Here is a 16,006-nt window from a genome sequence, read left to right as displayed (position 1 = left end):
CTTTAAAAGCCAGTAGGAAGTGACGCAACTTCCTGCGGATACACAGGAAGGAGAAATGAGGGAGAAAACTCTGATACTCTACGGTTTGCAACCGTTTTTTTTGGTGTAACAGATGAAGACTGACTGTTGTGAGCTTCCAGTTTTTGAAAATAAGTTTTAACATGTATTCGTTAAGGCTTAAATGTTTGTCCCATTGACTGCATTTAAGCACGGTGCAAAACTACAGCAGAGTGGTAAGTTTGTCAATTGTAAATCATTCAGTGAGGTGTTCCTATGAACAGTTATAAAAGATCTGAACCAACATTGTAATAATTAATCCTGGTTAAAAATAGGTTCAAAGATGATTAAATGATTTTGCCCCTATATCTAATGGTTGGACCAGTATTTGGAAAGTGTATCCTACTCTGATACACTTCATATGGGCCTTGATGCATGGAAAAACACAGAAGCTTTTACATCACATACAAAACATTAATGAAGTACAATGCACATGAAGATACTTTTATTGAAATTCAACAGATCTCAACTATGGAAAACCATTTTGACTCTCAAAGAAATTCTCTCTCACAAATCTCTTAAAAAAATTAACAATTCATATTGCCTAAGATTGCAGGAATGGAAACTTTCCTCCACGAGATGCTGTGGTTCATGGCCAGGTGCAGCACTTGCAGCTGTCATCAAAGACTGAGCCAACTCCACAATTTCTCAGATAGGTGATGCCACCTGCGCACATGTAGAAGGTGCTCCTGTCCTCGGGGTTGGCATAAATTCCATCAGGCTTGCCTTTGCAGAAGCCACGGCCTGGGATGGGGATGGTGGGTTTCGTAGATGGAGCAGTCGTGGTTACACTAGGTTTGGAGGTTGTGCCGGTTGTCGGTTTTGGTTTGACCGTTGTGACAACTGGTTTGGAGGTGGTGGTAGTTGGACGTGGAGGCTGAACTAAATGATGGAAGAAAAAAGAAAAGTGACTTGTCTCAAGGTGGGAGCATTCATGTTTGAACTGCTGTGTATTGCAGGTCAAAAAGGAATATTATTAACCAGCTATACTTACCACCATTGATGAGTTTGCGGAGATGGTACAGCAGAGGGTGACTTCCCTGTCCACAGAACTCTCCCTTGAAGTCATCCAGATCCAGGGCCCACACAAAGGCACCGCCAAAATCATTTTCCTTCATGTATTGGACCTGTAAAAAGATAGAGATAGAGATAGAGATAGAGAGATTAAAATTCTAACTCACCTACAGACGGTCATATTACCAAAAGGGCAAACTATCATTGATTAAACTCCAAAGATATGTGGCGGGGTGATGTGATGCCCACCTTGATCTCATAACTCTCCCTGGTATCGAATCCCACCCACTCATTGTTCTTTGAGGCATAGGGAACCTTCTGGTCGTCGATCCACTGAATTGTGGTGCCCTTCAGGAAAGTGCAGATCTAACCAAATAAAGAAAGAAATCCAATGTCATAACATAACTCCAGTGTCAACATTCAAGCCATTTCATAATCTGGACTTTTCCATTGCAACATTTCCAATATATCTATTATCAAATGCATTTGATCAGTTAAAATTGACTCATAGCCTTTCACCTCATAGTAGGACCAGAAACCAGCTTCACGTGTGAAAGGACCGGCAGCAGCTGCACCACTGGCAGGAGCTCCAACACCGGTGTTTGATGATGTCAGACGGAAGGTACGGCCATAAGCAGCGAAACCCATCCTCAGCTTTTCCACTGGGGTGCCATTGTCCCTCCAGTACTTCATAGCATAGTCCTTGCATGAGATTCGTAAAGAGATAAAGGGAGGAAATATGGGTTAACTGGACATTTTGGTGAGGAAAGACTCGTAAGGGTCTTGATTCTGAAGTCCCATAATGCCACCTTACAGTGTTGAAGTAGATAAGGTCGCCCTTGTCCTGGGAGCCACGGAACAATGGGCTATTGTGTCCGGTGAAGCGCTCCCAAGTGCCATGGAAGTCATAGGTCATCACATTGATGAAGTCAAGATAGCTGGGAACAGGAGAGGTTAACTTTATGTAAACCACCCAGTTTTCCTCTTGTAAGAATCAAAACTCTGTCAAAATGTAAGCAATTGCATAGGGCATACTTGGCAATCTGAGAAATCTCATATCCGGCATCGATGGTTCCCTTTCCTGCAGACACGGCAGCAGTCAGCATGAGCTGGGTGTTTCCAGTGGCTGCAGCCTCAGCTGCATAGGCAGCCACAAGCTCCTGTAAATGAGACAGAAGGTTTTAGCCAGATAGCACTGTAGAGGAAGCCTTGCTGAAAATTTCACAAACCCACCTTGCAGAGCAGAGTGAACCTCTTCTTGTCCTCTGGGGGGCTTCCACGAGATCCAGGGTACTCCCAGTCAAGGTCCAGACCATCAAAGCCGTAAGTCCTCAAGAACTTGATGGACGACTGGATGAACTTCTTACGGTTGGCTTCATTGGACACCATAATGGAAAACCTGGGGAGAGAATTTGGCTTACCGAAGGGTTGCACTATGAATATTAAAACATATAAAATACAAAAATGACTCCTTTATCTGTTCTTACATATGAATTCATCTGCTCTTCACCATTTCACTTCTTCAAGGTATCACCAGTAGTACCAATTCTTTCAGAATAAGCCAAAGAAAATACTCACTGTGTCGAACCAAAATTCCACCCTCCAACAGCCAGCAGAGTCTTTAGTTCAGGGTTTCTTTAAAATGAAAGATAAAGAACTATAATAATCATGTACCTCAAAACATTTTAAGAGCCTATATTTGGTGGACAACAAAACTCTAGTTTATCAAAAGTGCTTACTTGGACTTCAGACCATTAAAAGACTTGTAGAGGACCTCATCGTTCCATTCGTAAGTTACCAGCTCATTCTTGTTGTTAATGATGGAAAAGGCGTAAATAAGATGGGTACAGAGGAAAGGGTCCACGTTTTGGGGCATGTACTTTCCGGTGCCTGGCCTGTATTGGGACCAGTTGGTAAAGTAGCACACCATCTGCGAGGCGGTTACTGTGGATGGATGAGAGCAGGTCTAGCATCAGTGGTGTCGATATGTTCATAGGTTTTATATGTTTGTTATTTGTTATGTGCTTTTATATATTTTCACCCAGACTTACCCAGTTGACACATTAACAGGCAGACGCCTAAGGAGACAAAATAGAGATTGAGCAGAAATAGAGATGAAACAGAAATAATTATGAAAGTATTTTCTTAAGACAGCATCGGTGGACAGCTGATGGGTATTTACCTGCTAGGACAGTAAATTTCGTCATGTTGATCTCAAGCTCAAACTCTGTTATCCTATTCCTAGACACAAAAAGGAAAACATGATTGGTCCAAAATGTAGTTAATGTTATCGAAAATTGAATTACGATAAGTTGTTTTTATTATCTAAGTGGTACTGTTCTGGTCCTGCTCCTGTTTATCAAAGTTAGAGTGATCCTGTTGCAACATTACTATGGCAAAGTTTTTCAGTAACCATTAGAAAGTCAAAGTTGTACCAGTAATATATAGGATAAATCTATCCCTTAAATAAGATAAATACTGTATATTCTCATAGATTGATGTATCTTAACTTTATCAACTAGTACCTCCAAAACATCGAGAGTGCAGTTCCAAAAGGCTTTCATTTCAAAAATGTAAAATGTCTTACTTATGGGAGAATTTTGATTACTCCAGCTTAGTCAAAAGCTACATTTGTCAAAGGGAAGCAGTTGTTTTAGCCAAGAACCACCATTATTATAATGCAATAGGTGATTTTATCCATATTTTTGCCATTTTTAGGACATTACTCTTAGCTAATCCAGCTAGAAATCAACATCCATGAACAAAACAGTGACAAAAGCTTAACTTGTGAAGGCTTAGAGTATCCATGTTCCCATGCTTACCGTGAGGCCTCTAGCTGCAGATGGGTGCTGCAATGCGGTAGAACAGTGATGCTCCCTGCTTTTTAAATACCATGTATCAAGGTCTAACATGGGTGTGGGGAGTAGGATATCAGTCCACACATACCATCAAAGGGACGTGGTCTGTAATGAGACATATAGGACAAGAGCTGATTAGATTAGAAGTGGTTTGACCCTTAAAAAATAAAATGATGCAATATAAACATACTGTATAAAGTAAAGCAGGATGTCTGACATAGAACGCTACAGTGCTGCAAAAATGGCAGAACCACGTTTGAGATGCGGTCCATGGATGGAAGCCTAACAAAAAAAATGACAATTAAAATTCTTAATGTGAATGAATACCATAGTCAACAGAAATACGGAAGCTATTTCAAGATCCTTAAAAAATACTTTAAGGCATTGAAATATATTTGTACCATAAAGGTTAAAACTGACCGCACTTTCGATAATTATTCAGGGTTTTTTTTTTCGATTAAAGTAAGATAACACTTTATTGATCCCTGGGGTAAATTCAGGTGTTACAGCAACAGAAATTGACAGAACAGTGCACATAAAAAAGGTTAAGTATGAAATTAAAATCAAAGTACTCATATAAAGAGATTAACAGGTAGCAGCATTTGTACATTGTTATATAGGTAGGTGGTGGGTACCTTTGTTAAATAAGTATATAGCACATAGTGCATAGTAATTATATACAACTTGACTTTTTTTAAATTCTGATTATTATTTGGCAAATACATGCGTACAGTAGAATTAAGTAATAATGTAGTTGTATGTGTTAGCAGGGCTAATTTCAACTGTTTCATCTTGTATAGTTCAATGAAATCTTAAAGCAACATTTACTAGAAAATTAACAATCCTCACATTCAATGAATCTATTGATCTCTAATCTCTATGATGCAAAGACAATAATAAAGCAGACTGAAATATGTGTTATTATATAACATGGTTATTATAACCATGTTATATAATAACACATATTTATACAAATGGTCTCACCTTCATACATTGACCATTGGCCAGTGAAAGCATCTTATCTTTCAATTGATAACTAATAGTTACGCAACAGCATTGCCTGTATGTTCAGCCTTTGCATTAATTTAAGTCTGAAAGAGGTTTATCGCTCTAAATAGCTTTAAATTAATATATAAGAACTATTTTCTAAGTCATTGTTAAAATATCCCTGTTCTGATTATGCAAGCAAAATTACAATTACAATTACAGCAGGGCCATTGATTACAAGTTTATGAAAGATGAGGATCATAAGAAAACCAAAATTGAATTTATTACAGAGACAGGTGATTCAAATATTATCTAAAGATAATGCATAATCAAAGATTTTTCTAAACTAATGCCCTTTGACTTTACACAATCTGGTCCTTGCCTTTTTTCTTTTGATAATTAATGGAAGACTGCTTAAATCACTCAAAACACCTTTTGTGAATGTTGAATTGAATGTTGATATAAAAGTATTATAATATCATTTTTATAAATATATAAAAATATGTTTTTCATAAATACTGGTTTTATGGCTTAAAATGGTAATATTTATTTAGGTTTGTGTGACCTTTGAGACCTCTATTAATACTAAATATTCACCATGGTATTTTTCTCATTTATACACATAATAGGGCTATAATTTTGCTCTTGAAAGATTTGCTGAGACACAAATGCCTCCAAATATAATCATGAAAGATAGATGTTTTTTTTTATATGAAGAAGGGGCTTGTTCCAGCCTGCCTATCTACATTGTGTTGTAATGTAAATTTCAATTCAGTCAAACGATGAAGTTAAGAACACCGTGAGCAATCTCAGCTCTGAATAGTGTAATAATCTGTGAGTACCATAATAGGAACTTATTAATCAAAAATCAAGAATCAAGAATCATTTTACATGCAAGCAGGGAGTGGTGACAGGAGAAATTTAGCCTCTGCATTTCTACCATCCCAGCTGTCCGTCCTCCAGGGGCAGCCAGTAGCAGTGGGCAGCCTTCACTACGTCAGTGCCTGGGAACCAATTCCAGGTGCTGGATCCATATTCCAGGTGCTGGATCCATGTTGTGGTCAGGGACAAGACAGATAAGCGTTCTGCGTGTTTTTAATTGGGGTCCTTTTTTTGTTGGAGGAGACTCATGTGAGCACAGGGAGAACATACAACTACCCACAGAAGTTTTAAAATTCCAATGTGATAGACCCTGTGATAAACATCTTTAAAAGTGTAAGTTTTACGATTTGAATCATGATTTTGGGAGAACAACTGTTGGGTGTGATCCCACAGAAATTATCGTTCTGTTTATTGACATTTTTTTTTACTCAAATATATACTAGAATTCTATGGATCAACACTGAAATATTAGAAAAACAAAATGAATCATTTAAACATGGAAGAGATATTAGATTTGTAAAAATAGAAATAAAAAATAGAAAAATTGAATATATTAGCAGATGGAGATATATACGATATATATATACGATATATATTCCATTCCTAAGGAATAGAAAGAGGAGAAAAGGAGTGAGAGGTGAAGACTTGGGCAGTGGTTGGTTTCAAAAGACAACCGAATGATGGGTAGATGTGACGGGTATATGTATGTAAAGTTGGTTGGTAGTAGGTGTGGTTGGGGCATGGTCTCTGCTCCAGAACCTCGGTTAATTCTAACTAAATGTAATATTAGCAGATAGAGACATTCGCAAACAAGTCAAATCGCCCAGGCCACTATTAGAGGACGTGATCACCAGGCACCAACCATGATCTGTAGCCTTTCTTTATTTATAAGTGCATGTGAATTCTAGTTCTGTGTATATATTGAAAAGTATATTTTATATTTTGAAAATAAGAATGAATTCTCATGACGTCCCAGAAAAATACATGTGATAAGCCTAATAATAGAGCACTTTGGACAAAGACTTGCAAAAGGCACCAATACAAATTAGGTGATCATTGGAAATTGTGCAACAAGAATACTGCAACCCTTGGACAGTTTTCTGCGTAAATGGAGTTGTCAGTGATAGGGATGAAGAATATCACACCGCTATTTATTCCAGTTTTAAGATAAATACTTTTTCGTAATAAATATTTAGCATACATAGTAGTTTCAAATTTTAGTTTTGTTATCAAATATAACACAATGAAGTCAAAAATACAATCACCATTACAAATAATACAATTACATTTGTCTTTTTATTTCTATTTTCACAGCATAAGCAGATCGTAAATGTGACTGAGGGGATTTTTTTCATGTCAGTGAGCTGATGCTGTCCTGTTGTGACTCAGGGAAGGGGCACGCTGGACTGGACTGAAGGCCAAAGTTCCCAGGTTGCAGGTCTATGCAGGCTCTTTCAGGGCCAGTCGCAGCACTTGCAGGAGTCCATGTAGATGAGTCCAGGCTGGCACTTGTGCAGGTAGGTGTTCCCTAAGAAGCACTGGAAGTAGGTGGTCTTGTCGGCGACGTTCTCATACAGGCCATCAGGACGCCCGGCGCAGAAAGAGGTCACAGGGTCCCTGGTGGTGGTGGGGCTCGGCGTGGTGGTGGGCTTAGGGGCGAAGCCTACGAGAGTTGGGATGAAACAGATATTACAACAGAATATACGAGCGGCGTTGCAAGGAAGAGGAGCCATCACATTTGGCAATTTCAGTGTCGTTTCTATGGCTTCCTTTAGGGGGCGCTATTGGCCGGGAATTTGTTCAACGTTACTGTTTGTTCCTTTAATTATCAGTTGTCTGTTATCTGAATGAAATAACATAACGGCATCATCCATGAACAGTTTTGTGAGTTAATTTACCCATTGCATTTCTGAGGTGGTTGACAAGGGGGTACGGTCCATTCGAGCAAAATGAGCCACTGAAGTCGTCCATGTCCAGGGTCCACACGTGAGCGCCACCCAGGGAAAATCTGTTCATCCACTCCACCTGCAACGCAACATGGTGTGGGGTGTTGTGTGGACGGGAAGGGAAGGGAGTCAGTAAAACGTTTTTTGTTTTCAGAAATGAATCATCACACATTGATAACCGATTTTGCAGTCTGAACTAATGACAATGTTTAGAAAATCTCATGGTATGAAGGCTGACATATTTGGTAGGTTTGGAACTTGATTATCCTAAGTTGGAGCTTTGATATTGTGAATAGACAAATGACTAGGTAATGACTAGGCGCTGGCATTACCTTAGCAGAGAAGCTCCTTTTGTCATCATAGCCCACCCAGGCATTGCTCTGCGTGGCGTATGGCACCTCCTGCTCAGCGATCCACTCCACGTCAGCGCTGTTGGTGAACGTGCAGACCTTGCAAAACAAAATAAATATATTTATTCACATAGCGAGTATAGTATATCATGCAGCCTTTGGATAGAGGTAATTAATTGCAGCATATTTTCTGTGTTATATACTGGGAAAATGTCTGAAATTACTTACAACAGCATTGTGCCACAATTAAGCTATAACTGAGCAATTAAGTGCTCAGTTATATAATGAAAACAGTAGGTCATTTAAAAAAAGATGTATTAAATGACATTTAACAGTTTGCTGTGATCCATAAATTAGAAAAGTCTAGTAATAGTAACCCCTGTGTCTTACCTGGTTAAAAAAATATTAAAAATATTACAATATGTAATGATATTATATTACCATAGTTATATTAGTGTTATAATAATAACCATAGGTATGATAAATAATTATATATCTAGAATCAATAATTACAATTATATACAGTTACTGGTATATTACTTGGCTAATTGAGTTAAATCCTCAAAGTATTGAAATGGCATAAATAAATAAACTGTATAAATAAATACTGTTACTGGTATGTTATTGGATTAATGCAATTAATTGCAACTAATATTAATATTCAATATTTTTACAATTTCCCCGTTTATCACACAGAATACTGCGTAAATAGTAACCTGAAGGCTAATTTCAATTTATTAGCCAAATTGTCATACCTCGTAGTAGGACCAGAAGCCGGCAGTGCGTGTGTAAGGGCCGGTGCCGGCGGGGCCATCGGCTGGGGCTCCCAGGCCATTGGTGGAGCTGCTGAGGTGGTAGGTGCGGCCATATGTGGGGAAGCCCAGGAGCAGCTTGCCAGGATTGGCTCCCAGAGCCAGCCAGTGGGTAATGGAGGAGTTCTGCAGAAACATTTTCCCGGTTTATTGTTAGGTTTTCTGTTTCTTTTTCTTAGGTTATATTAGTTGATTTTCTAGATTTAGCTGTATTGTATTATTTTTAGGTCATTTTTATTTTTGTTTATGTTGGGGTTTAGTAAATTTGAGGTTTATTGTATATTGCCAAAATTTGCTAGCTTTAGGTTCTTGCATATTGCCATTATCTATCTATCTATCTATCTTTCTATCTATCTTTCTATCTTTCTATCTATCTATCTATCTATCCATCTATCTATCTATCTATCTATCTATCTATCTATCTATCTATCTATCTATCTATCTATCTATCTGTTTGTGTTGATGTACGGTGAGTTTCTCACAATGTTGTTGTTAAATTGTGAGCCAGAGTCCACGCTGCTGCGGTACAGGGGGCTGTTGTGTCCCGTTTCCGCCTCCCAGTGTCCATGGAAGTCATAGGTCATCACGTTCATGAAGTCTAAGTGGCTGTTGATGTCAACCAGTGGTCAATTGGGTTGGTTGGAAAAGGTACGCACACATTCATTGGGTACTTTCGGACAAAGAGAGCACAACACGTCCAGCCCCAAGAAGTATTCTTCCATTACTCATAGTGATCAGTGCGGCCAACTTAATCAAACAAACAAACGACGACAAAAAATTAAAATAATAACAATAAATGGAACTCACTCTGAAATGTTACGGACTTCGTAGCTGCTGTCGACTGTGGGAACGAGAGAGGCGACATTTGCTGTCAGGAGCAACTGGGTCTGCCTGGTGTCTCTGGCCTCGTTTACAAAGGCCTTATCCATCTCCTGTGCGAAAAAAAAATTATCCCAAAAAAGTTATGAGAGTTGAGATTTAACTTTTTTTCCCAACACAACATATTTTTGCATCAGAATGATACATTTGAATGAATTGATTGTGCAATTTTTAGTTCCCTCTGGAAAAAAATGTCTTTATGTGACATGGTAGCGATTATGCTTTTCTTTTAGAACTAAACTGAACACAGCACCACACACTGTAGTTCTACAAGTGCTCTTCTGCTATTCTGACAAAAAAAAGCAAAGAAAACAAAAACGGATTTACTGAATGCACTTTCTTTTTACTGCTTAAGGCCAAAGGATGTTGTGGTTTTTATAGGAATGGAATCAAATCGCACTTTCAATAATGGGGTAAGATTTGTCCTTTTTAGACTAAACCACACAACGACGAATGGGGCCACCTGGTGTTAAGAAAACATAGTAAAGAGAAAATGCTGACCATGACAAACTCAGTGAATCTCCTCTTGTCTGTTGCTGGACTGCCATTCTGTCCGGGAAACTGCCAGTCCAGGTTCACGCCGTCAAAGTTATGCGTGCGCAGGAAGCTGATGGTCGACCTGATGAACGCAATGCGGCTCTCTGGACTGGCGACGATTGCAATGAATCTGGTGGGTTGCAAATAAACACAAAATTGGGTGAACTCTTGATTCTGATTGATTAAGGTACTTAACTCTTGGGTACCAATACGAATGTGAGATCACTGATTTTGAATAACTTAGTGAGTTGGTCCTTTGTTTCAAGGACTATACCAGTGTCAAATTGAGTTTTAGCCCTAGTCTGCACACACATTGCCTGACTATTGCCTGACAATGGCTCACATTTGTAAAAAAAATTTAATTCTGCCTCTATTTACGGGTTTTGGAAATCATTTTTTAATTTCTATTTGAAAAGGTGGACGCGCTATTGCTCTAATATAGTGTGTGCAGGGGATGGGAAAAAAAGTATTTAAGTGGGTGATGCTTAGTCTTTTGGTATCCCTGCCATCATGCTGAGGCTGGAGCCAGACACACACACCTCAAGCCCTGCAGCGAATGTTCTCCTTGCTAACAGAAAATAATAACTGAGGATAAAATGAATGTGACAAAGGGTGAAGGCATTGGCATAATTCCTATTGAATGTGACTGATTGACACTTTGCATCCTTCTTAAATAAATAATTTTGACCGAGAAATCATTTAGACATGATTCTTGTGAGAATGTCTCATGCAGACATATCAGACGTAATAAATAGCCTATAATTGTCCAACTTACGGGCTGAATCCATTGACTGTGCCTCCGACAGACAGCAAAGTCCTGAGCGCTGGATTACTAGAGAGAGGGAGAGAAAGAGCTCAGTCCTGATCACCTAAACCGGGGTGGTAAACCCATCACTCTACGATCCAAATAAAACATGCCACTGCACATGTGGATGTGTGTGTGGTGTATGCAAACATTCATGTTACACACACACACACACACACACACACACACACGTTGCGTTCAACAACTGTAAAAGCTTTACTTTTCAATTTACTTGTCAGGTATGTGACTCATTCTCGCTGAAGTGTATGTTTGTGAGCGATCGGCTCACATATTAGGGAACAGTGATAATGTATGCTTCCATGGTAGGCTCAAAGACTACCAACATTTGGGTAAAGAGGAACTATCAATCAATCAGATTCTGAATTAACTTGATTTAACAAGCTTCGACCCAAATGGACTCACACATTCTTGAGGTTGTTGAGGCTCTTGTACTGCTGCTCATCATTCCACTCGGTGGGTGTGATTTGGTGGAAGTTGTTGATGGTGGCCAGGGAGTAGATCACATGGGTGCACAGGAACGGGTCGATATTGTGGGACATGAATTTCCCGGTGCTGGGCCTGTATTGGGCCCAGTTGGTCATGTGGCAAACCAGCTTTGTGGAGGAGACTGAGACAGTGTTTGGGAAATTGTTTAGTAAGATACTGAAGATTTTTTTTTTTTCAACCAGGGCCTTTTTAAAAAAAAATTTGGGTTCCCATCATTTATAATGTCAGGGTTCGCCCGGGTCCTTCCGGCATCGGCCACTAGATGCCGCCAGAACTGCCTCATCAATGCTGCTTTGTTTCACCTGTTTCTGTTTCTGATTACCCAGCCTCCTTATGTCATATGTTTCACCTGTGTCTCGATTTGTCTTTCCTATTTATACCCTGTCTTTTGTGTCCTTCCGTGCTCAGCCTTGAGTTTTTCTAGACTCCTGACAAAGCTCTCGTTTCCAAGCCCACGAAATTCTTACTTGTCTTTTGTCCGTTTTTTTGTTTTGGGTTAGGGTTAGGGCATACCACGCGACAGCGAGGCTGAGCCTGCTGTCGCGTGGTATGCTGAGTGGACCCGGGTGCGGAGAACGAGGCAGAGGCAGAGATGAGGTGGCAAAAATAAAGGTTTACTTGTAGCAAGCACACAAAAGACAGGGTATAAATATGAAAGACAAAACGAGACACAGCTGAAACATATGACATAATGAGGCTGGGTAATCAGAAACAGGTGAAACAAAACAGCATTGATGAGGCAGTACTGGCGGCATCTAGTGGCCGATGCCGGAAGGACCCGGGTGAACCCTGACATATAACTGTTTATATCACAACCTGCATCTATAACTGTTCATATCACAACCTAATGAACACTTTACTTGTGAGAAACTGCTCTGCTGCAGTGCTTCTCACTGTGCTTGAATGGAGTCGAATGGAGCAAACATTTAAACCTTAAAAAATGTTAAATCTCCTTCTCTGTGCATTTTAATCAGGATTTTCTGGGATTTATTGACTCTCTTTTGCACTTTCACAAACAACTGTTTAGGCTACATCCAAGCAAACGTTGAGAAACTAGAAACAGTAAACTAGAAACAGTAAGTTTCCTACTGGAAACCAACTGTAGCCAATATAACGCTTTGGATGTACTGCAGCAATTGCCAAATAATTTTTTATGAAATGTGATATTACTTCTTAAACATGTTGAAAAATGAACTAAGAAACACATGCCCATAATGAGGGGGGACTCCGTGTTTGATAAAAAATAAATGTTGCTCCAAATTTTTGCCTCAATGGACTGCATTTTAGCACAGTGACAACTTCACGCAGATTGATAAGTTTCTCAATAGAAAAGGGTTAATAGATAATGAACCTATCTTTTAAAAGCGGAAATAAGCTTTATTTGGAAAAGTAAAACAGGAAATGCTTACCGATATGGACAGTCAACAGAATCCCCAGAGCTATTAAAAAAACAAAATATAAATACATAAATACAATGCACTGACTATAAAACATGCTTTTTTGGGGTATTGCTTTTAGAACATAGAAATCTGAATTTATGGAAGGACCACACGTGTATTTTTTGCAATTCATGTTTTCATTTTTCTCTCGGAATATATGTCATGTATTGTAAAAGCGGTATAATTGGTATGTTCTGCAATATATGGCAAATATATCAGTGCCTAATTGACACAAATAATGAAACAAACTAAAATGTCAATATTATAGAACTCCATAACATATTTCTGCTGCATAGGGTTCAGTTGATCTGATACAAAAAACTACATGACAGCCAAAAATCAAGGAAATTAATTTGTAATGCGTGAGTGAGTGAGTGAATGTGTGGGTGAGTGAGCGAGTGTGACATTCACCAGCGGAGAGAATCAGTCTGGCCATTGTATTCAGCAGGTCCAGAAGATATACACAAGAAACCTTTTGGAAGACCAAAAAACAACACGCCTAAGATTCAATAACTGAAGTAAAGTTCCTAGTCTGCTGCATGTTTTTTTTTTTTTTTATCCTACTCAGACATTTTTTATCTAGTATTTCTCATTCACAAACAATGAACAAGTTCTAAGTTAAAGTCTACCCACTGAAAAATATGTTATTTTGAAAAAAAGTACAAGAAATCGATGACATTACCTTTTGTACAGAATGGGCGAGAGGGAGCGCTTGGAGGGTTGGCGTTGGTCAGGCTGGATTTATACTATCCTTATTAGTGACTTATGAACGGTGACAAAGTGCAATTGATAGGTAATCAGGCAGCTGATAACCCTAAAAGTCATGATCATAACTTCCCGTAAGAGAGAACAATAGTGGTTACTGTGTAATTTTTTTAATTTTCTGTCAAGGCAGGAACGATCATGCAATGGCTATATCGGCCAAGTAATTTCCACGACATTATCTTGTAGTTGTCTATTAATTCCTGTGTCCGCTTAATCAGCAACACATTCAAAAGAAAAAGCGATTGGAGCTGTAACCAAGTGCACACAAGTTTCATGAAAACAATTGCAAAGTGTTTATTGAATCATATTTACAAGTGAAGGATATCCCCCCACACCACCCCATATCCTCAAAAACTTCACGCAGTCCCACCTTCTCGTTTACCTACCGACGAACCAATCTTTAAAATCCGCCCCATTCCGATTTGTCACCTAGACATGTTTTTTGTTTGTTATGTTTTTGTTATAATAATGTCGGCGGACTTTTTGGTCTGCGGATGAATGTACTAAAAATATTGATTGAGAGAGGAAAAATAATAACAGTAATAATTATAACAAGTCACAGGTACACGTTGTTTACCTGTGACTTGTTGTAATTATTACTGTTATTATTTTTCTGTGTGCAGTGATTTACAGTTAAAACCTGGATGAAAATATGCACAAAACATATTCTTAAGGGTTTGGATCCTGGGTTTACCGAGATCGACAAGGGAAGTGTCGTACTATCAGACACAGTATATTGCTCTTTTTAAACCTGCTAGAGCCTTGTCCTGTCCAAACTCCATATCATTTTTGAAGGAAAGAATGCAAAATGCCTAACATGTGAATGTTCCACTGCGGGGCTACTCAAGTGGCGGCCATGAAGGTCGAGCCAGTGAACTGTAGTTAGATACATTTCAGAAATATCTGTCGCATTCAACGTGCCGACAACTAAAAACAATATCACTGTGCAGAAGCAGCGTGCATTTAAGAATATAAAACCTGAGAGAATATGATCTAGAAATGTGTGAGTTAATTTTAATCTATTTTTATAACTTGATGTTCTACTGTCGAGTCAAAACAAAACAAAACAAACAAGTGAAGGTTTATACTGAACAAGTCTGGCCTTGTGGGGTTTCTCTGTTAAGGTGATAATCCATGAGATTGTATGCGTCAGTTGGATTGCACTACAATTACCAGAATTCCATTCAAAATTCAAAGGTAAACCCTTTATCCTCGTACGCCCTCATCTGATCAATTGATTCTGGGTCACTTGAGGTGGTGGGGATACTTTCTCATTCTTGAAAACCTTGCGGCATTCTAACAGACCCCACCACTAACAATGGAGACGATGGAGAGAGGAGCACATGCATAACGCAAATATGTTGAAGGGCTGTTTCCTTAAGAAAAAGTAATCCTAAAAAGCTTCAAAATGGGCTTGTTTTTAAAAACAAAATAATCTCACGGATTACCACTATAATTTACATTGCTCGTATCGGATTTCCTGGCAGAACTTTAGTTTTCATCAGTTCTTATCTATGGAAAATAGTTAGATTTCAATCTGGCTACTGAGTGATCCCAGAGAAAAAACATTTTTGGTTTCACCGAGAACACTCCGGACCAAGGGTATTTTGAGAACCACTAACTCCAAATATGAATTAAGAATCACAAAGAACCATATGGGGAACACAAAGAAGGCGGTTCATTGCGCAGCCTTTTGAACCAGTCAAGAACCATTCAGTACGTAGCAGATACTTCTATGTGTTCTATAACTCTTTGATCTCCAAAATAAATATTTTTTTCAGTTCTAAAATCAAAGATTAAACAATCAACCAAAACAACTTTTGGTAATCTTAGGCTGATTAAGGATGAATCTTTCTCACTTTTTTTTTTTTTTTCCTTCCCTAATTTGGCAAAAATGAACATGCTGCAACTTTGACAATTTGCTGCTCTGTAGGAAAGGATAACTATGACAAAGCTACGGTGTTTGCTTTCATTAGCGCACGTATTCAGCAGAATAGTAACTACAGTGAGCCAAGCAGCGTCAATAAAAGGCGATACTGCAAATTATACAGCCCGTTGATAAAGATGAAAATGACCCGCTGATGACCCACTGATAACTTTGGTGACTAACTCCTAAAACCATGGAAGGTATTCATTCCTTCTCTCCTTCTTCTCGCTCTCTCTGCAAT

The 16,006-nt window shown here is 38.8% G+C and overlaps 2 protein-coding genes across 2 annotated transcripts; both read right to left on the bottom strand.

The window, feature by feature from the left end:
- Nucleotides 1-646: 646 nt before the first annotated feature.
- Nucleotides 647-3,001, bottom strand: LOC307230833 (acidic mammalian chitinase-like; the record flags this gene model as incomplete). The annotated part of the gene is made up of 9 exons (XM_080001283.1): nucleotides 647-939; nucleotides 1,052-1,184; nucleotides 1,321-1,437; nucleotides 1,591-1,773; nucleotides 1,886-2,009; nucleotides 2,107-2,231; nucleotides 2,305-2,470; nucleotides 2,650-2,706; nucleotides 2,811-3,001. 9 exons carry the CDS (start codon nucleotides 2,999-3,001, stop codon nucleotides 647-649), a joined length of 1,389 nt encoding a protein of 462 aa, XP_079857409.1.
- A 4,251-nt stretch (nucleotides 3,002-7,252) lies between these two features.
- chia.1 (chitinase, acidic.1) lies at nucleotides 7,253-14,254 on the bottom strand (the record flags this gene model as incomplete). The annotated part of the gene is made up of 10 exons (XM_080000415.1): nucleotides 7,253-7,461; nucleotides 7,697-7,823; nucleotides 8,077-8,193; nucleotides 8,850-9,032; nucleotides 9,389-9,512; nucleotides 9,714-9,838; nucleotides 10,287-10,452; nucleotides 11,098-11,154; nucleotides 11,551-11,755; nucleotides 14,209-14,254. The coding sequence occupies 10 exons, from the start codon at nucleotides 14,252-14,254 to the stop codon at nucleotides 7,253-7,255; spliced, it is 1,359 nt and encodes a 452-aa protein (XP_079856541.1).
- Between the last annotated feature and the right edge of the window lie 1,752 nt (nucleotides 14,255-16,006).

The sequence above is a fragment of the Zeus faber genome (genome assembly GCF_960531495.2).
Source record: "Zeus faber genome assembly, chromosome: 5".
NCBI lineage: Eukaryota > Metazoa > Chordata > Actinopteri > Zeiformes > Zeidae > Zeus > Zeus faber.
This window is presented reverse-complemented; position numbering and strand designations above follow the sequence as displayed.